Source organism: Saimiri boliviensis, chromosome 8, assembly GCF_048565385.1.
Source record: "Saimiri boliviensis isolate mSaiBol1 chromosome 8, mSaiBol1.pri, whole genome shotgun sequence".
In the NCBI taxonomy this organism is placed as follows: domain Eukaryota; kingdom Metazoa; phylum Chordata; class Mammalia; order Primates; family Cebidae; genus Saimiri; species Saimiri boliviensis.
In genome coordinates, this window is record NC_133456.1 from 42,198,483 (window position 1) to 42,221,186 (window position 22,704).

General features: G+C 35.3%; 1 protein-coding gene across 1 annotated transcript in view; it reads left to right on the top strand.

Annotated features, from left to right (window-relative positions):
- The window catches only part of CIP2A (cellular inhibitor of PP2A), a 39,297-nt gene extending 30,757 nt beyond the window's left edge, over positions 1 to 8,540 (top strand). Inside the window, exons 17-21 of the mRNA XM_003939396.3 lie at positions 434 to 630; positions 3,572 to 3,685; positions 4,554 to 4,636; positions 5,905 to 6,044; positions 6,954 to 8,540. Of these exons, the coding sequence (XP_003939445.1) occupies positions 434 to 630; positions 3,572 to 3,685; positions 4,554 to 4,636; positions 5,905 to 6,044; positions 6,954 to 7,124 (705 nt within the window). The 3' untranslated portion in view covers positions 7,125 to 8,540. The remainder of the gene's footprint in view (positions 1 to 433; positions 631 to 3,571; positions 3,686 to 4,553; positions 4,637 to 5,904; positions 6,045 to 6,953) is intronic.
- Positions 8,541 to 22,704: the final 14,164 nt, after the last annotated feature.

Genomic DNA, 22,704 nt, shown 5'->3' on the forward strand with positions numbered 1-22,704 from the left:
CTAGATCAATTTTAAGTGTTTGATTTAGCATCTGTGATGTAGTTAAGATTTTGTTCTTAATTCTCACCAGAAATGAGAATGCTGATGGTGTGCACACTTAGCAGTTTAGTGTTAATGACTACCCCTGAGGACCATATTCTTTTAATTGAATACTGTATGTAGCACTATCTTCATATTGCTGCAGTTGTATTCATTTCCATTAATTTGATCATGAGATTGTTTTTAATCAGATAATCTGTTAAATAAAAAACTATACTTGTTAGAAGTAAATTTATAAGTATATATGACTAATTACTACAGCTTTGCATGACCCAACAGATACCAGCTTATTAGATACTTAGTAAACCTTTTAAATTGTAGGAATTTGTTGAGCATGTTGTATAGATGATAGTAGAAAAGTCTGTGTTCTTTTTGTTGTTGTTGTTTGTTTAAGGCACGGACACTTGCTAGTATGTTGAGAGAAGTTGAGAGAAAAAATGAAGAGCTTAGTGTGTTGCTGAAGGCACAGCAAGTGGAATCAGAAAGAGTCCAGAGTGATATTGAGCATCTCTTTCAACATAATAGGAAGTTAGAGTCTGTGGCTGAAGAGCATGAAATACTGACAAAATCCTACATGGAACTTCTTCAGAGGTAAATAAAGTAAAATCTTCTGTGTAAGGTTAGAACCTAAAATGAACATGCAGCATTTCTTTTCTGTGACCCGAAAATCCTTCTGTAAGCATTTCATATGTTCTGATAACACATAAGTAATTAGAAACTTAAGTCACCGTGAAATGAAGTATTGCTTCCTCAAACTCAGTGTCAATGTTGGAAACAACATAGAGATCTTTCCAGTTGACTTCTTTTATGTATTCATACAGTCACCAGTCATTTGGGAGATAAACTCGACAAGGACAAATGTCCTCGTCTGTTTTGATCACTGACAAATCCCTAGGAACTTCAGGAGTGCTTGCTGCATAGTTAGGCCCTTCATTAATAATTTTTAAATAGACTTAGTCAAATTAGTATTAGGTTGAATAGTCATTCTGCCGATCAAAAGTAGTTGAATATTGGCAATTTCTTATCATTCATCCTAATAGAATGGAAATTTAGATGTGTTTAACTCATCTCTTAATGTCATTGATTATAGTTTACTTATATGTGTGATTATATCTGTAGAATAAGTTCTTATAGGTGAATTGCTAAGTTAATGGGTTTGTATATTTAAAATTTTGATAGATATTTCTAAGTTTTCCTCCAATATATGACAAGTTGAATATCCTTTTTGAACACAATGGTAGCAGTCAAAAAGTTTACGATTTGGGAGCACTTCTGATTTTGCACTGATTTTGGATTTTCAAATTAGTGATGCTCAACCTGTACCAATTTGTGTCCCTACTAACAAAGTTTGGTTTTTCCTCCCTTATAAACTCTTTTATCTTTGTAGGCTAGTTTTAAAACTTCTGAATTACAGGGAAGACCAGTAATTCAGACCAATTCTACATTTTCTACCAATCTATAGAAGTAAAAACACTCTGGAGGAAGTTGTTTATTGCTTTATATTTTAAGATTGTTCCATGCTGTTAATACAGAGATAAAGAAATTTTTAGCTTGGTATAGTACATATGCTTATTTGTCCATCAATAATAATGAATGGTAAGAGATGAATAGTATCTAGAAAATGATGATGAAGTGATTTTTTAACAGGATATTTTCCCCAGCAACATCTTACAAAGTCTGATTGTTTGAGGCACCACTGATAAAGTGTGGCATTAGCGATAAGTCAGGCTGAGAACTTCAGCAGTGAAGAAAATAAGTTATAGAACTGAAATAGGGTCTGCTTGCTCAATATAGAAAACCCCGTCTCTACTAAAAATACAAAAAAGTAGCTGGGCATGGTGGCACATGCCTGTAATCCAAGCTACTCAGGAGGCTGAGGCAGGAGAATTGCCTGAACCCAGGAGGCGGAGGTTGCGGTGAGCCGAGATTAAGCCATTGCACTCCAGCCTGGGTAACAAGAGCGAAACTCCGTCTCAAAAAAAAAAAAAAAAAAAAAAAGAAAGAAAGAAAGAAAACCAGGTATCTGCACCAAGGTTTGCAGTGAAAGAAAAAAAGGTTTTTATTGCAGGGTGCCAAGTAAAGAGGACCAGGCAGCAAAATGCTGAAATTGTGAACTCCCCAATAGCTTGCAAGCAAGGATTTTTAAAGGTAGGGGTAAATTTCAGAAAAGTGGAAGTTACAGCAAAAATCATAAATCGATAGTTAAAGGTTACACATTGGTTTAAGCGTAAAGGACAGGATATTGTGAAGCAGGGGCTTATAGATCATAGGTAGACTCAGAGATTTTTTGATTTGCAGTTTGTTAAAGTAGAGCAGCTTTGTTTAAAAATTTGGGATCAGTAGAAAAGTGTTAACTAGCTAGGGAGAGTGACTTTCTTCAAGACCCTGAGAAAGAAACTTAGAACCAAGAACAATGGTTACAATTCAGCCTTCATTTCCCCCTTATCTGAGGTCTACTTGCCAATGGATCTGGTCAGTGGGGTTTCCCAGTGAGGGTCCAGGTCTCAGAAATACAACTCAGGGACATAAGTTAAGTTGTTTTCTTTAAGCTCTGTAAGGAATCAAACCTCTCTGGTACTCTTAAGTTTGTTAACTATTGATTTAAGCTATTATTACCTTCCTCTTTAACAAGTTACTTATTTACTTAGTGGGACTGCTAGATGCTTGGAATTTCCCTTGAATGAACTCAGGATTTTCCTTTATTTCCAAGCTTGAGGTCCTCAGGCCTCCAAAAAAGGGGATCCCTGCTATGTCTCACATAGAGAACCTAAGAGAATGTAGGTAGGATCCAAGAAAGGTATGTGGTTTCTAAGACCTGCTTATGTTCCAGCTAGCGATTTAGGGGCCAAAAGTTGAAATTCCTTGAATGGACAAATGTGTAACATAAATGAAGCTGGCTAGGGAAAAGGTCATTTGTAATGGTCAGGACTGTCTAAAGGTACTCAAACTCAGATTGTTAAAAATCCTATATGGATTGCATACGAAAACTGCTAGCCAAATTTGGCTGTCGGTTTTGTTTGTTTGTTGGTTTGGCTTGTTTGGTTGGCTTTTTAAAAATCTTGGTACTTAGTGAAATAAAAGTGACATTTTATGCTTATGGTAGTTGAGTATCAAAGTATGACTTTAGAAAGGATTTTTTCTGTGTTTACTTTGCAGATAAAATAAGACTATTAGATGCAGAGTGTTAAGGAGACAAATATAGAAACCTAAACTTATTTAGAGCAAATTATTTAATGCAATATCATCTGTAAAATAAAGCTTTATATCCATAAATATGAGGATAATGTTGCACACATTTCTATTTCATTGTAATTTTTATCACATTAGTCAACCAAAACATAGTTAAAACATGTATTTACAGCCTGTTAGAGTTGATCAAATTCTATTTATGTCTTGTCTGTTCATAACATTCCTTCTCTTTCAGCATACGTAATTTGGTTAGAAGAAATAGTAAAGAAAACACTGCGAGTTTCTTTTCTCCTTCATATATTTTCCTCCATAATGGTGGCAACTCATTTTCTTGTCTTTTCAGAAATGAAAGTACTGAAAAGAAGAATAAAGATTTACAGATCACATGTGATTCTCTGAATAAACAAATTGAGACAGTGAAAAAGTTGAATGAGTCACTTAAGGAACAAAATGAAAAGTAAAATCTCTAGTCTTATATTCTGAATATGTGGGGTTCTTCAAAAATAAAATGATTCTCTTTCTATATAGAACATTGTTTTTTATTGATAAAATTAAGAGAATTATCAGTTGTTTTAGATATAAGATACACTTTTGGTGGAATTTGCAGGCAATTGCTGTTCATAGAAATTTTGTTTTAAAGGCCGGGTATGGTGGCTCACACCTATAATCCACCACTTTGGGAGGCCAGGGTGGGTTGATCATCTGAGGTCAGGAGTTTGAGACTAGCCTGGCCAACATGGCCAAACTCCATCTCTACTAAAAATACGAAAATTAGCTGGGCATTTTGGTGGGCGTCTGTAATCTCAGCTACCCAGGAGGCTGAGGCAGAAGAATTGCTTTGAGTCCAGGAGGCAGAGGGTGCAGTGAGGGCAAGATCATTCCACTGTACTCCAGCCTGGGTTACTGAGTGAGACTGTCTTAAAAAAAAAAAGAAAAGGCCAGGCGTGGTGGCTCACGCCTGTAATCCCAGCACTTTGGGAGGCCGAGGAGGGTGGATCACGAGGTCAAGAGATAGAGACCATCCTGGTCAACATGGTGAAACCCCGTCTCTACTAAAAATACAAAAAATTAGCTGGGCATGGTGGTGCGTGCCTGTAATCCCAGCTACTCAAGAAGCTGAGGCAGGAGAATTGCCTGAATACGGGAGGCGGAGGTTGCGGTGAGCCGAGATCGTGCCATTGCACTCCAGCCTGGGTAACGAGAACGAAACTCCGCCTCAAAAAAAAAAAAAAAAAAAAAGAAATTTTGTTTTAAAATACTTGTTAGGGAGAAAAAGTCACAAATGACATATGGTCTTTAATGTTTTCTTTTTTATATAACTTCAGGAGTATTGCTCAATTAATAGAGAAAGAAGAACAAAGAAAAGAGTTACAGAATCAGCTAATAGACAGAGAATATAAGCTAGCAAGTAAGTGGCTTCTTATTTAATACATTGTCTATTTTTAATGTATTTCTGTTGGAAGCATGAGTGGTTTTATTTGTTTTTTATTTTCTACTTCCCTTATTGTTTTAAACCTTAATCACATTAGAAATGGCTTCTTCCCTTTTCTTGCCATAGTATTTCACAAAAGCATTTCAGTTTGATGAAGCTGAAAAAGCAGTACATGTTTTTGAAATTTAGGAGCTGTAAGAAATTGGCCAGGCACAGTGTCTCACGCCTGTAATCCCAACACTTTGGGAGATGAAGGTGGGCAAATTGCTTGAGTTCAGGAGTTTGAGACCAGCCTAGGCTACATGGTAAAACCCCATCTCTACAAAAAAATACAAAAATCTAGCCAGGTGGTGGGCACTCATAGTTACAGCTACTCAGGAGGTTAAAATGGGAGAATCACTTGAACCTGTGATGTCAAGGCTGCAGTGAGCTGTGTTTGCTGCACCGCGCTCCAGCCTCAGTGACAAAGTAAGACTCTGTCTCAAAAAAAAAAAAAGAAATGATTGCACATTTAATTTAATTTTTTATAATTTCAACTTTTAGAATCGGGAGCATGTGTTCAGGTCTGTAACATTAGGTATATTGCCTGATGTGGAGGTTTGAGGTATGGATCTCATCACCCAGGTAGTGAGCATAGTACCAAATAGGTAGCAATAAGTAATTTTCAACCCCCACCCCACCACAACTCTAGTCTGCAGTTTCTGTTGGTTCCATTTTTATATCTATGTGTACTTAGTGTTTAGTTCCCACTTACAAGTGAAAAGTTGGAGTATTTAGTTTTCTATTTCTTCATTAAATCGCTTAGAATTATGGATTCACTTTTCAAAATAATAAAATGTTAAAGGAACGTAACAGCAGGTGGCAGTATTAGGTAACTTTTGCTTACTAGCCTCTTAATGGTATATTAGAAATGATCCAGGAAAACAGTTTTGTTCTCACTTGCCCTAAAGTGCAGGCACCTACCTATACAATTTTTCATAGTTGGAGGTCTCCCTTTTCTTACCCTTATGCTCTAAGATTGTCCTTCTAAATATAATACCTATAAAGCATATTATATTTAGAACAGAAGATGGAGGAAAGACACGGAGATTTGGTATTTTCTATAGAATACTGTGATAAGTTTCTCTTCATTGTTCTAGTTATTTTTCTTTTGCTCTTATAGTAACTACTAAACCTTTTCAGAGTAGTCAGTGTAATACCTCGGAGTATATAGCTGACTGATTATTATTATTATTTTTTTTAAGATTTTCATCAAAAAACAAAAGCACAAGAAGAAAAGATTAAAACCATACAAAAAGAAAAGGAAGATATGGAAGAAACCATTGATATCCTTAGAAAAGAATTAAGCAGAACAGAACAGATAAGAAAAGAGTTGAGCATTAATGTAAGAATCTCTTCCATTTCTCATTTTCAGTAAAATGAAAAAGTCTGTTGTGAAAAGGGTGAATATGGATAAATGAATGTTCTATTTCTTTAGCAAATTTTTAAAAAGATATTAGGATCTCAGAGCCGCTTGAGTATCATTTGTTAAACGAGGTTTTCACAACGTATTTCCTAAAATAAACCATTATTAAACAGATACTTTGTGTCAGCACTTACTACTTTCAAGTGTGCAAAGGATACAGAAAGGGGTTTCCAGTTCTTGATGTCATATATAGATAGCTGTGTAATTTTCACTTTAACAAGTATTATATAATATGTAAATATTAATAAATATTTTCAACTTACAGCTGAAGAGACTGGGTCTGAGGTTACTTACTAAAGTCACACAGCTAATAAGTGAATCAATAGATAACTTATTCTGAATACGAGTCCAGGGTTCTTTCTACATTACCATGGATGCATACCTTGAGTGGTAGCTATGAATTGTACTTTCTGGCCCATTTACTACCAGGAAGATGAGAACAGACTAGGATTAAAAGACTGATCTAGTACAGAGCATGAGTAACAGAAGCATAAAATTTAGTACTGCATTTACAATTTTTCTGGTTCCTCTTTAATGTGATGATCTTATTAGTAATTTTAATATGTAGTATGTAGCATTTTCTGCAAAATTTCAGCTGCTGGCATTAACTTAAGTTGAAAGTGTATTCTCAATTTGTATTACATTGTTCAATGATCATTCATTTTAAACTTACCATATAATTGAATTAACTAAAGTAAAATATAGTGTGTCTTGAAATGGTTATTGTACAAATAAAAAATAAAAGCATCTTAAAATATCTGTACAGAGAAAACATTAAAGTTGTTTTTCTTCTCAATTCTTCCTCCTCCTCCAACCCTAATTCCTTAGGCTTCCTCCCTAGAGGTTCAAAAGGCACAATTAGAAGGTTGTTTGGAAGAGAAAGAGTCCTTGGTGAAACTTCAGCAAGAGGAATTGAACAAACAGTCCCACATGATAGCAATGATCCACAGTTTAAGTGGTGGCAAAATAAATCCGGAAACTGTGAATCTCAGCATATAGACATTATGGCGTTTTGGAATTTGTAATCTAATGATATTTTTGATGTATTTATCTACTGGAGCTGGGTGGGTAGGGAATTTGTGACTTCACAACAATAAAATATTATCTAATTTAGTAAAGAACCTGATCTGATACATGTTTTTTATTTTTTTGAATTAGAAATTTAATTTTTTAAGTTTTACTTTTTGTTTCTGGCTTTTATTGCTTAAGGCTTTCTTTGGTTCTTACATTAGAAAATCCTTTTTAGCCTCTATTATCATTTTTCTCAGGTTCTTTCCTTTTTCTTAGTTGCTTTCTATTCTGTTTTACCTATGTTAATTCTCATTTGTGATTATTTAGATCTTTAAGACCAAACTTTCTTGATATAACAATGCTAAGATTATAAATTTAAAATATAATTATTAGTAAAAAGAGAGAAGGTATAATACTGCTAGACAAGTTTTTCTCTAAAGAAGCACAAAAGAAAATATTAGTGTATTTAAAATAATTTTTATTACTGCATGACGACGTAATTTCTAAATTTGAAAAAAATGCAGTGGTAATCAAATGTATAAAAACTAGAAAACTTATTGTGTTACACTATTACATTTAAATTATTACATTTAACACCATAGTTGTCTCATAAAAAATCTAATAGCTTGTAGAATTATTTGTATGGTATCTTTAGTTTTTTTCTCTTTTTTTAAAATGTTGCATAGTGGTCCATATCATCTATAATTAAAGTTTCTCATGATTTACATAAGGATAATTTGGATTCTACTCTTGCTACATATTCAGAAAAATTTATTTACTGTTAATTCTGATATGAATTGCATTTAATATGTTGTCTTAAATAGTTTTTAATTCGTTCATTTAATCTTAAGGAATAGAGTAAATATCTTTGTGGGGTTTTTTAAAGTACAAGAGTCCTTCTCTACTTTTCATTTGAATCATATGCTCTAACTACTCTGTGTAAGAAAAGTTTTTACATTAATATTTTGATTGAATCTGTTGCTCTACCATTACAGTCATTAATTTTACTTGGTTTTCTTCACCATATATCTCTTTAACCGAATTTAGTTTTTTTGTACAGTTCTGGAAATTTTTAACAAGTATTATGCAGAGTAAAACATTTTGAATACTACTTGTTCTAAAGAGGAGGTACATTCTATTTCTGTTTTGAAATGGCATTTTTGACCAAATATAAAAAAGTTTAAGTGGGTAGATACAGAGGTTCTATAAAATAAAAGGGACAAAAAGTTAAAGAAATAAATGAATGAACCAAAAACTCTAGGGAAAGTCAGTCTGTCTTTACAATTTAGACATCTTGAGGCAGCCTATCCTAGTGCTGCCCCGTACAATTTTCTGTGATGATGGCAATGTTCTATCCTGTCCAGTGCCATAGCCAGTGGCTACAGGTGGCCATTGAGCACTTGAAATGTGGCCTGTGCAACTGAAAAAAATAAATTTTTAATATTATTTCATCTTAATTTTCATAATTACCCTATTGGAAAATACAGATCTATTTTATTCTCATAAGTATGTGTTTATTTAAAGAACTCAATTTGCCTTTTCTTAAAGATCTACATAAATACTCCATATATATATATTAGTAGCCCTTTTTAAATATACTTTTAACCTGTTTATTCTAATCTTTTCTCCCTAAAGAGGAAAGTCCGTACTGCAGCTTTGAAGGTGAGTACCAATTATCATCCTTTACCACTTTCTCTTGTAGTACCTTTCATATTGTTTCTGTTGTTTTTCTTAATACCTTTACTGTATTGGTTACTTTTTTTTCTTTTTGGACTGTACCTCATATTAAAAAAAAACAAAAGTGTGTGTAAATTTTTTTTTTTCTAAAAAATAATTTTAATCAAATTTGAACCGCCACCATATCAGGGTTTTCCATGTGTGTATGCATGCCCATTTCCTAATGGAAAAAACAAAACTTAGGAAGTGCATCATTACATTAGGATTACTCACATCCTTATAAAATTTTACTGGGGAGAGTTTGTCTCCAAAGTATACATTAACACAGTTCCTTTTGCTATTTACACTGGCCAGTTGAACAAATAGACACTTCTCATAAAATTTGGTTGATTGAAGTTTATACTAAATTGGTCATAAATTTAATGTCAGTATAAAAATAAATGAAACTATATGCTGTGTCTTAGGAAGTGATCAGGTCAATGTCTTTTAGGATCTATTTACTTATTCTTTTCCTCCCTTCGGATAGTTATGAACTATATTTACAACTTTGCTATTGGCATATATATCATTGTACCAAACATGTGTCCTGTTTGTGACTTAATCCTTTGCAAGAGTTAGCAGACATTTTCTGTAAAGGGCCAGATAGTAAATATTTTAGGCTTTTTAGACATAGTTTCCTGTCATAGCAACTCAACCCTGCTATTGTAGCACAAAAGCAGACAATACATAAATTAATAGTCATGGCTGTGTTCAATAAAACTTATTAACAAAACTAGTCTAAATTTTGCTGTTAGATGTTACATTTACTTATTAAGAAATGTCTTTTTATGCCTGGCAATCTTTATCTTAAAGTCTATTTTATTTGATAATAATACAGCCACTTAATCCTTTTCATGTTTTCTGTTGTCCTGATACATCTTTTTCTTTTAGTCTACTTCTATGTTATGTTTATATGTAAAATTCATGACTTATTTAAAAAAATATATAGTTAGGTCTTGCTTTTTAAATCAATTTTGACAAAATCTATTGCAGTCCTGTTAGAGTTAATGTTGTACCACTTAACGTAAAAATGTGAATACCTTGCAACTATATAGGTCCATCTCTCCTCCTCTCATCCTGCATACTGTAGTCGACATGTGTATTACCTCTGCTTATGGAGCTAACCCCCAAACAATATGATAATTTTTTGCTTTAAGTAGTCATATGGAAAAACTCTGTCAGCATCAGTATATTCACCTATTTGCATGCACCAATATAAAGTTTCTTCCGTGTAATATTCCTATTTTTCTTTTTGGAAATAATAAGTAATTTGTGGGCAGATGCTTCCATATATGTTGTTTCTTTTCCACCTTGCATCCGCTAGTTTTAATATTGTTGCTAATTCTTACTTGAATCAGTTCTTAATTTGATGGTTGGTTGCCAAGTGCTTATTTTCTTACTTTTTAAAGGTAGAAAATTGAACATTTTGGTAATGTTATAATGTGCTGAAAATAGTAGTCTACATGAAATGACTTATATCATTCACAAAATTAAAATATAGTACTTATAGTTTTACAGTTAATACAGCATATACTTTTCATGCATATTCTTACAAGCAAAGCATGTGAGATCTGCTTTCTATACTTTAAGAAAATAAATATATATGTTAAGCATATTGATATTTTTTTTTAACTGCAAGACCCTTTGGATATTATTTTTCTACCCCAACCTTCTAAATTGAGAATCGCTTATTTAAATCATGAGATTCGATTCATTTGGGTCCTCACTTTACCTTGGCTCTCAGCGATCACCAATGAATATTAAATGTTTATTACTCATAATAAAGTATTTTGGATAAGAAAATAATTGTACATTTCCAGGCTTCACTGAGTTTACATTCTAGATAATTAACTTTTAAAAATTAATTAAAACTTGGTTACTACTTATGCCTGTATTCCCATAATTTTGGGAGCCTAGGCAGGCAGATCGTTTGAGGCGGGGGTTCCAGACTGGCCTGGTCAACAAAGTGACACCCTCGTCTCTACAAAAAATAAAAAAAAATTAACTGGGTGTGGTGACATGTCCCTCAAGCTGCAGTGCAGTGAGCAGTGATTGCACCATTGCACCCCGGACTTCATATGTGTGTATATAAAATATGGCATTTTCTAAAAAGGCAGATGTTTCATTGATTTTTTAATAGTGTGAATAATAAGCCTGATAAATACTTGAAAGTGTATGCCTGTGTACTCCATAAATTGAGAGGAAACATTGTGAACTCATAAACTCATGGTTTATTTTGAACATGCAAATCATTTTGAAACCTTAAACAGTCTCACTTAGTTAAGCATTTTGTAGTGAATTTACTTTCTTTCTGTCGTTAGATGCCTCTGTGAGGCCTGTTTCATTTATGCTTGTGTTCATTTAAACATTTCAAAACTACCCCAGTGAAAACTTATCACTTAACCATGAATAAGAGGTATCATAACTCTTAAAACTCAGCTTTTTTGCACATTGAGCTACAGGAATCCCTTCATAAATGCAAGAAGGAGTAAGCCTCTTTCTTTCCAACTAAACAGTATTTTAGTTACCTACTTCCCTAAGGACCCAGTATATTTTCTCAATACCTCAAAATATGATGGATAATCCCGGGATACATAGCAAAGGACTTTTTACATGATGTCCACTACTGCATTAGAGAGAGACATTTTCAAAGTCAACAGAGTGGATTGGCTTTCACTTTCATTATGTTATTAAAAACTAATTTATTTCCACTAAGTAGCTGAGCATTTGGCAGGGATTTAGTAGTGAACATGATTTTGCCTCTCCATTAAATTATCTTCACTGTTATTCTAAGTATTATATTTCATCTCACTTATCTCAAAGAGCCAAAAGATATAATGTGTTAGAGTAGCCTTATGCTTTTCTCAAACTTCAAATAAAAAGGCTTATGATTAGCCCTAGCAAAAGACAACACTGTTTATCTTCAATTAGGCAGGGTTTTCGTTTTACTTCAAAGTAAATGCTACTATCAACTACTACATATTAATTTGTGTAATACCCACAGTTAATCAGCATGTTAAAGCTGAGAGAATTCTGAAAGAACAGTGAGCCCAAGCCCATTGTGTGAAAAAAGATTCATTCTCAGAAAAGAGGTCCCATAATTCAAACACAAACTGATGTGACTTTTAAATAAGTATGTGTCGTTATGAAACACACAGAAGTTTCACTTCTGGCAATATATCTGAAAGAAATAAGGTTGTACACTAAGATTTATGTACAGTGATAAGGCACAAAATTGGAAACAATTTATGTATGCAATAATAGATTAGTTAATGAGTATAAGGTGCAGTCATGTAAAATATGCATTCTTTTTGAAAAGTTACTGAAATATAAGTATTTGGGAAGAGATTTTTGGTGTGTTAAGTGAAAAAAAGTAAACGAAACTATTTGTAAACAATGATTCAGATATCTGAATATCTTTAAGATTTTTTTTACGTGTGTGTGTGTGTGTGTGTGTGTGTGTGTGTGTGTTGTGTGTGTTAGAAACCGTGAGCAGTGGTAACCTCTGCCTAATTAAATTATAATTGACTTCTTTCGTTTCTAAAATTATGTTATTACGTTAACTTTTTAAAACTATGTTTTAAAACATTGAATTGGTAACCACATCTGGATTTGACTTCTGGCTCTACCTAAGGAAAGTTTTTATTTAATCTGTTTTATTCTTTTGTAAAATGAGGATAATACATACTTACTAGAAAAAGTTGAAAAAAATACAAATAACGCTCATGGCTTTTAGTAGATTTTCAGTAATGGTTTGTCTCTCTTTTGGAGAAGGAATGAAAAAGTTTTATGTTCTTTGTCCTTGGTAGCTTTCTCTTCATCAAACGTGTAGCCAATTGAGAAAGTAAAATTAACAATAAAGATTCTTTGTTACTTTTGCAAATAGTGGAAGATGGAGAGATTAGGAGTGAAATCTTTAAATTACTGTCTACACTGAGAGTAACAATTTTATTGACTAGACTAGTCTGGGTAATTTATTTCTATTAGGTATGAATTATAAGCAGTGTTAAATTATCTCTTCTTGAAAGAAGCATTTTTCATACTTCAAATGAGCCTTCTCTTGGATGTCATAGTATTTTCTAATGACTGTACCTGCAAAATTCATTGTGAGGTTGTACATTGTTATTTCTTTAATTTCCTGGAAGAGATTAGGAGGAAAAGATGTACTTGAGAAAAGTTTGCCAAATTTTAGTAGTAAAACAACATGTGTAAGACTTGGATCCCATTATATTCCCAGCTCTTTCGACAGATTTAAAAGTTTTCCTAATCTATGTTAGTATTTCTATTTAGAAATATCATTTTTGTAGTAGCCTCTTAAAAGTCCAAAAACATTTGGTGTTATCTACCTCAGAGTAAAGATGTATGTGTTATGTTTACAGAGATAATGAAAATACCTTTAATTGTAATATCAAGGAATGGTTACAAGAATCTTAGGAATTTGTATAGAATCCAGAGGAGAGAGAATTTTATAGCAGATGTGTGAAGTTGGCTGTGTAAAAACAGAGAGAACAGTAATCAAGATCACCCTGAACCATTTAGTCTGAATGATGTTTCATGCAAATATCCTTCAGATAAGACTGACTGAAGCCATGACTTGAATTGCTGCTATCCTTGAGCTACTAAATAAGACACTTAGATTATTGATGTAGGTTGATGCAAGGAACATAGTACTTTGTTTGCCATGTTGCCTGGGTAGATGTGAGATGTGATCCACCCAACTTATGATCATACTGCTAATTCCAGAGTCTGTGTTTCTTTGTAGGATTAGTTCTGTGATCATTACATACTAATCATATTTATTTCTTTATGCCTCTTTTAAATCTTCTCCCATTCTACAAACAATAGTATCACCTTAATTTTACCAACTATAAGTGTGATTCTCTATTTAGGAAAGTGGGGAGCCAGAGGAAAGTAAGAGCACATGGCACAAAATTCAAAAATTAAAAGATACATGGACTTTCTGTTTTAACATGCAAAGAACTTGTCTCTCACTCTCACAAGAAAAAAGCTGAACAAACTGAAAAATCAGTGGCTTATTTTAGATCCATCATGGAATTGAAGTTACAGGAAAAATCATCATTCTGAGCACTGTAGAGAATACAGTTGAGTATGGATCAACTTACCTGAACCTCTGGTAGGAACACTTAAACTGTAATTTTGACAAATTACTAGAGGCTATGTGAACTAGCTTGGGAATTTAAAACTCGAGAGCCCTTCCAGTCAACCGTTTTCCTTCAAAGAAGGACCACATGCAGCGATGGCACCCTGTCAGAATGGCATGATCCTGATGTCTCAGTTCCACAAGGAGTGGCCAGTGGCTGTTGACAATCAGGTGACCCAAAAGATGCACAGATACAAGGCCCAGCAAGCAAAAGCACACTACTATTGCGTATCACCCTGCATCTGGACCCATCCAGCCCATAGTAATACGTGTCACAGGGAGGTATCACACCAAAGTATGAGCTAGCAGAGGCTTCACCTTAGATGGGTTATGTGGCCAGCATCCATACGGTGACCCCCGACCTTTGGTATCTGGGGATCCAAGGAGACATTAGAACAGGTCTGTTGAGTCCTTAAAGGCCAGCAACTCCAGTTGAAGGAGTACTACTACAAGCTCCTCTTCTTCCCCAGGAAGCCCTTGGATCCGATGAAGCAAGACAACTCTGCTGAACTCAAATTGGCCACTCAGTTGACAGGACCGGTAATGTGCGTGTCAGTGTCTACAAGGAGAAAGCCAGGTTGGTCTCAAACTCCTCACCTCAGGGGATCCACCCACTTCGGCCTCCCAAAGTGCTGGGATTGCAGAGGTGAGCTGCCTGGCCCATCCTAAATGTGTGACTATTTTTCTAATGCAATTTGTTCAGCAACAAAAACAACAAAGGGAATGTCAGTATGCATATAAATAACCCTTACCAACTATTCTGAATTGGGAGTTAGGGGATATCTTGGTTAGCAGATACTCATGTCAGATTTGGATGTGTGCGTGGTTTTTGTTTGTTTTGTTTTCTGGGGGTGGCCTGTTTTATTAACTATAAGAGGACCAAATAACAAGTCAAAATAGTTAATATTATTTCTCAATAAACATACCTTAGTGTACAAACCTCCCCCCTCAAAAAAGTACTCTATAGCTTTTTACTAGGCTCTCACATTGTTAGAATCTCCTCAGTGGTTCTCAAATTTGAGTATATATTAAAATCACCTGGAGGTCTTGTTAAACTACAGATTACTGGCACCCAGCAGACGTACTTTTACAGACTGAATGTTTGCATTCCCACAAGATTGATGTGCTGAATCCTAACTCCAAATGTGATGATATTTGTTGGTAGGGACTTTGGGAAGAAATTAGATCCTGAGAGTGGAGCCCTCATAAATGGGATTAGTGCCCTTATAAAAGAGGCTCAGGAGAGACCTATGCCCCCACTACCACATGAGGACACAGTGAGATTTCATCTATGAAGCAAAAAGCAGACCCTCATCAGACACCAAATCTGCTGGTGCCTTGATCTCAGACTTCTCAGCATCCAAAACTGTGAGAAATAAATTTCTGTTGTTTATGAGACACCCAGTCCATGGTATTTTGCTATAGCAGCCCAGATGGAACTAAGACACCCATCCTCAGAGTTTCTAATTTAGTAGGTCTGGGACAGCTCAAGAATTTGCATTTCTAACAAGTTCCCAGGCAATGTTAATGGCTCTGATCTTGGAACCATGTTTTGAAATTTGCTGTCTTACAATACCAGTGCGGTGTTGTCTTCTTCCACACCTATTTTGAGATAATAGACCCCAGTTGGTGTTGGATGCCATGAGGAGCTGTGTATTACGTTAAATTTCCACAAAGTGGGAATACAGAAGTAACTGAAATACCAAGCACATCATCAAAAGTTGCCTTCTCAGAAGCAGTGAAGGTTTATTTTCATACTGGTTTATCTGTCACCCTAGCTAGAGTGTAATGGTGTGATCACGACTCACTGCAGCTTCAACCCCATGGGCTCAAATGATCCTCTTGCCCTCAGTCTCACAAGTAGCTGGGACTACAGGTGTATGCCACTATGCCAAGCTAATTTAAAAAAAATTGTAGAGATGGGATCCTGCTATGTTACCCAGACTGGTCTTGAACTCCTGGCCTCAAATGATCCTCCAACTCTGATCTCCCAAAGCGCTGAGATTACAGGCATGAACCACTAAACCTGACCTAATGATTTCTTGTGTCATTTTTCTTAAGCTTCAGAAACAACTTGTAAAGAAGACAATTATGAGACTATTTTTACTGTACAACTTTGTGATAAAAATTAAGACAAAAACCAGTTTCTGGTTTAGTGATAATTGAATACTTCATTTTTTTGAACTTATGAAAGACCAAATAGTTTTAATTTAGCTTTAAATGCCATTGGTTTGCTAAAACATTCGTCAGACATCCTTCTAAGGATAAAAGTATTAGAAGAAAATATTCTATCAAATAGACTGGTCTAATTTTCTATTTTCAAGGAAAAAATTAATATGGCTGACGTGTTTTATTATAATATGCAATTGGAGTTTTCTGATGTGAGTCTTAGTGATTACTATCTTTTGGCTTTCTTTAAAAACCTAGGCATCTCATCAGAATTCTGCTACTGAGCAGTGCAATCATTTGTGCAGCAGCTGGAGAAGGATCATGTATTTCACGGGACTCCTTAGGTTAACGACAAGAAATGCCTGGTAGTGACCCATGAATGGAAAGCAGGAACCTTTCAAAAAAGCTCTTCAAACGTATAAGCCAATCTTTTTTAGAGTAAGTATTTTTTTAAAATGATTATGGTAAAGATCTACTTGGTGATACATTGTTTCCCTTCATCTATAGATTCAGTCTCAATATTCTGAGGTCAGTCCTGGCTTTTATCTGGAGATATTTAACCCCCACTGCAGGAGAAGGCAGGATGGCAGTTTCACCTTGTTGAACTTGCTGTCTAGCCAGTTGTCGTTGTATGTCCAGATTCCATTACCTAGGCTTTTGTCTTTTAACGAAATCCTAAATTAAAACCAGGTCCTAATAAATGGATTCCTGTCCTGCCACATGTATTCTGGTTTCCTTTACAGAACTCCAATTCCTCCATGATTAGGGCCTTGTGTAGTCCCCAAGTCTTTCCAGATATATAGTCCCAACTCCATTTTTACAGTCTGGCATCCTACCCAGTTCTTTGAAATCTTTTGCTTGCCCATTGGAGATTCCAGTGTATCTCTCCCTGGTTGATCATCATAACTAATATTTGTGTAGGACTCTGCCTTTAACAAACCACTTTAATCTTTTTATACATTCTCTTGTTTGATCATCAGAAATTATCAGGTGAGTATGGTGATCATGTTTCCATTTAATAATTTAATTACAGGCAATCTAAGGCTCAGTAGGATTAAGTAAACTGCCCAGGATCTTAGAGCTAGTAAATAATAGATACTTAGGGGAGATCAGGTCTTCTGAGCATAAGTTCGGTATTTTTCTTGTCTTCCTTTGTGCCAGACTTCCCTGAAATTCTGGCATGCACTTCTGCCTAAACTTGTTTCTACTCCATTCTGTTGGGACCTTCTCAAGGACAGTCTGCTCTTCAAAGGAAACTTGGTCTCACGCATTTTGCCTATCCTCCTGCCGGTACTCCTGAAAAGAAGAAAAAAGGTTTATTATTTTAAAAAATATTTATATCTGAATCAAATGAAAGTACAGTCCAAAAAATACATAACTTGAGACTAGAAACAACAAATTTATCTCATAAACAAGGATCCTGGTGCATGGAAAAATTTATTTTATTTAATTCTATCATCATAATCACCACCATCATGTTTCAACCCTGAATACATTACAGTTACCAGTTGTTGAAACAATGGTAAAGTGGAACTACAGGCTCAGTAGCCAATATGGTGGTTTGACAGTATACTTATTCATGATGAGTTCATCATTCAGATAAGCATGACCTTGATGGTATTCTCTGGTACACCTCTGACTTTTAATTTTACTGCCCTCTTTTAAACAATAAGGGTTGTCTACCCTTGATCTTAAAGAAATACTATATAGTTCTTTGAACTATTGATTTAGGAAGTACTATATAGTTCTTCCTAGATTGCATACCCTTGATCTTAAAGAGCTATATAGTACTTCCTAAATCAATAGTAGGAAAGTCTTTCTGAGATGACATATTAGTCAAGTTTCCAGAGAATTAGAACCAACAAGGGTGTATTGTATGTGTGTACAGAGAGAGCAGGAATGAGAGAGTTATTGTAAGAAACTGGCTCACGTGATTATGAAGGCTGGGAAGTCCCAATATCTTCAGTTGGCAAGATGTAAATACAAGAGGGCCAATGTGTAGCTTCAGTGTGAGAACCAGTAGATCTGACCGTGTAAGTTCCAGTTTGAAAGCCGGAAGAATAGAGACTCAAGAATAGCCAATGTTTTAGTCAGAGTCCAAAGACCAGAAAAGATTAATGTCCCAGCTCTAAGGAGTCAGGCAGGATGAGTTCCTTCTTCTCAGGAGGTCAGCCTTACGTCCTATTCAGATGTTTTGATTGGATAAGGTCTGCCCATATTAGTGAGGCCAATCTGCTTTGCTCAGTCTACCAATTTCTATCTTCTTTCTCTCTTACTTTTCTTGAGAAAAGTTCATTGGTAGACTGAGCAAAGCAGATTGGCCTCATCCAAAAACACCATCACAGATATAGTGAAAATAATGTTTGGCCAAGTATTTGAGTACCCTGTGGCCTGCTCAAGTTAAGACAAAAATTTAACCTTCACAAGTGGCAACATTTAGGATCTCTATACAGGGAAAATGTTCTATTTTAATTTCCATATCCTTTCTCTTTTACCTTTCTTAAGAAAACTTCACCTACTTTCTCCCCACGCTCCCCTCCCTGTCATTGCTTCCCTAAAAATTATTTATTCTAAGATGAGAGTGGGAGCTCTCCCACACACCTGACAGTTGTTTTTCAGTTTTTACCTCTTTCAGTTTCTGCTCTAATATCGTACCCTTAGGATAATTACTTAACCTCTCTAAGTGTCAAGTTTTAATTTTTCAAATGGCAAGACCTGTTGCTAATAGGCATTCTTAGTAACAAAATATTTATATTTTACTTTTATAACATTTTAAAAATATTCTCCCTTTCCTACATTATTTCAGCATGTCAGAGGCTATTTACTTTGGAGACCTGCTGCAAATATGGGTACGGCCCAGCTTGAGGTTTACACCCTCTCCCCCAGATTTTCAAGAGCTAGCGAGAGCTTACCAGATGCTGCAGGAACCATGACACTTTCCAACACACAGGCCACTATCTTGGGATGAACCCATTCTAGCACACCCTGCCCTTCACAAAGGAAAGAAAACTCTCCCTGGGGCTCCCGCCAGCTTCTCTGGGATCATTCATGTTATCATACATATTGATTTTAAAAATAAGATCTTTCTTTGTATTCCCACTGGTTTTAGGTTAAAATTTCTCATTTCTCTGTTGTATTAAGGTTACCACATGCCCGAAATCATTGGTCTCATTCTCTCCATCAGTTCTGTTCTGCATCCTACTACCCATTCAATCTTCTTAAAATACCAAAACTTTTAAGCCAAATTTTGCTGAAAAGCCTTCAGTATTGAGTTTCCAATAATTCTTAATTTCTTACAGCAATAATTCTCAAGTCATGCTTCACTGAATCCCATGATATTGCTCATCTTGAGGTCAACACTTCTTGAGCCAGAACAGCTATTCCATGCTCTACTTATCATTGGTCTCATTCAGTATTTCCTGTGGTTCCTTGAATATATGAAATACAGTTATAATAACTATTGCAATGTTTTTATCTACTCATCCCATCTGTGTCATTTCTAGGTTCATTTTTATTGGATTTTTCTTCTCATTTAAGCTGTATTTTTCTGCTTCTTCGAATGCCTGCTAATTTCTTAAAGTATTCTTTAGAGCAGTTTTAGGTTCACAGCAAAATTGAGAGGAAAGTACAGTGATTTTCCATATACCTCCTGCCCCTACACATACATAGCTTCACCCATTATCAACATCCCACCAGAATGGTAATGCTTGTTATAACTGCTGAACCTATGTTGACACCTTATTATTACGCAAAGTCCATAGTCCACATTAGGGTTCACTCTTGGTATTGTACATCCTATGGATATGGACAAATATATTCACCATTATAGTGTTGTTCAGAAAAGCTTCACTGCCCTAAAAAATCCTCTGTCCTCCACCTATTTCTCCCTCTTCACAACTCCCTGGAAATCACTGATATTTTCACTGTCTCCATGTTTTGCCTTTCAAGAATGTCATACAGTTGAAGTCATGTAGTATATAGCCTTTTCTGCCTGGTAATTTTTAATTAGGTGCCAGACATTGTGAATTCTAGCTTGTTGGGTGGTAGATATATTTGTATTCCTATAAATATCCTTGAGCTTTCTTCTGAGGTATAATTAAGTTACTTGGAAACTGATTCCTTTCATTTGGATTTTTAAGCTTTGCTGGAAAGGACAAGCACAGTGTTTAGTCTGGGTCTAATCGCCACTATTTATATGAAACCCTTGTGAATACAATTCCTGATTCCTCATGAAGTATGAAGTTTCCCACTCTGATTGCAGGCACAAAATCTATTTCTAACGGGCTCCAAGGATTTTTCTTCTAATTTATTTGAGTAGTCCTTTCCTCATAAAGATGCACAGATCACTGCTCTACTGATGACTAGATAAGGATGCTCTGCGGTTCCCCAGAGCTCTCTCTGAGCAGCTCTCTCCTATCCAGTACTCTTCTCTGTCAACTGTAACCATCGTGGCCACTGCAGACTGCTATCTTCATCTCCTTAACTCAAAGAGGTTGCTGGTCATGGTCTGAAAATTCCCTGTGCTATATCCTGGAAACTCTCCAAGCTGAGGCAGTCATGGGGCTCATCTTGTTTGCTCCCCTCTTTCAGGGATCATTGTCCTTTTTGTTTATTAATCAATTCCTTAAACCCATTGTATCATGTTCTCTGCTTTTTTAAAAGTAGATAAACCCCTGTCCACACCTTGTTGTAAGCAAATGTCTCAGTCAAAAGACCGATATTGGACTTGTTTGAAAAATGTGTTTTGCCCTAAAAGAATGTGTTGAAATCTAGAATAAAGTTTAAACTCCGTAGCGAGGCAGCCAAAGCCTTCCACAGCATGCTCTCACTCTGAATTTTGAAATTATTTCCCTGTTCCAAGCACAATGACTAAATATATCTTGCATGTTTCTACCTCTTTATTCACAGATTTCCCATGCTGTCAACACGATGTTGCCTTCCTGGCTATGGTTCTCCCATCTGATCCTTGATTTAGGTCATTCCTACTTCTTATGATCATTTTACTTGTATTACCACATCTTAGCAAAAAGATCATATGCTCTTTTAGGATAAAAACTATGTCTAATATCTTTATTTTTTTCCTGAAAGGCTTAGCAAAAACACTGGGCAGTGAGTGGACTCCCAACATATGTTTGTAATTTGTCTAACAGAATGCTGAATAGCCTGACAGTAGGCGCCTAGAGTTTTATTCTTGCTAGTCTTAATCAGCAGCATGCCAATTACTATATGATAGCATAAAAATAGGCCATGATGTAATTGCCGAGTGATCATTAGATGACATAAATGTAGTCAGCCTGCTTTTTAAAAATACAGACAGATGGTAAAACACTTTATGTGATTTCATTCTGTGTGCTCTTGTGTCCAGTCCACAACATACAACTTCTCACTCCCCTTTTCTCAGACACCAAGGGTCATGGTGCTGAAATTTTCCACCACATTTTTCCTCTGTATTTAGTGGGACAGAGTGTGACATGTCACCTTCTCTATTTTTGCTGATACCAAAGTTGCCTGAATTCTAATTTACTAAGGGTAGTTTTCTCTGGGACCAACCCCAAGGCAAAAAGTCAGAATAGTTAAAAGCATAGTCTATAGTGTCAGACTGGATGAGTTTGAGTACAGGTTCTGCTGAGTATTCATTAGCACTCTGACCTTGTGAAGTCATCTCTCCTTTCCAAACCTCAATTCCTCACCTACAAACAGAAGACAATAATAGTACCCAGCACATAGAGCCCTGTGTGAACACAAGAACTTAGATCATCTTTCTGCACACTCAGTGGGAGTTTACTGCTTCTGGATTGAATTGAGATACATGCTCATAGAACTAAATTAAGTCATTGCTTTTAAAAACAAAATTCCTTATCAAACTATTTAAAATCCATGGCAGAATGCAGAAAAACCCAACCATCATCCAGATTTTAGTGTGTCTGTAATCTCAACTGTTTTACCAGGTAAACTATTGCAAGAAGTTTAAGATCCAGAGAAATCCATCATACCTTATGCCTGCCTATTAGTCTTCCCATGATATGGCCATTCTTTATTATTAAGAAACTGGATCAAATTCTACTCAGATACTCCCAATATAATTATAGTTCTTTTGTAATAATTGTTTTTTTCTCTTTATTAAATACCTTCTCTGTTCTGGGTACTCTTCTGAATATTTTACGGATATTATTTTATTTAAAATGAAAACCTTATGAAGTAGACTGCTATGGTTTGAATATGTGCCCCTTCAAAACTCATGTTGAAATTTAATTGCCATTGTTACAGTATTAAGGGGTAAACTTTTAAGAAAGAGGTGATTAGGTCATGAGGGCTTCTGCCTCATTAATGGATTAATACTATTATAAGAAAGTGGATTCTTATAAAAAGTTGCATTCCCCCTCCCCCTTGCTCTCCGTCCCCCACCAAGGGATGATTTTGCAAGAAGGCCCTCACTAGATACAGACTCCTTAGCCTTGAACTTCCTAGTTTCCAAAACTGTAAGAAATAAATTTTTGTTTTCTATAAATTATTCGGTCTGTG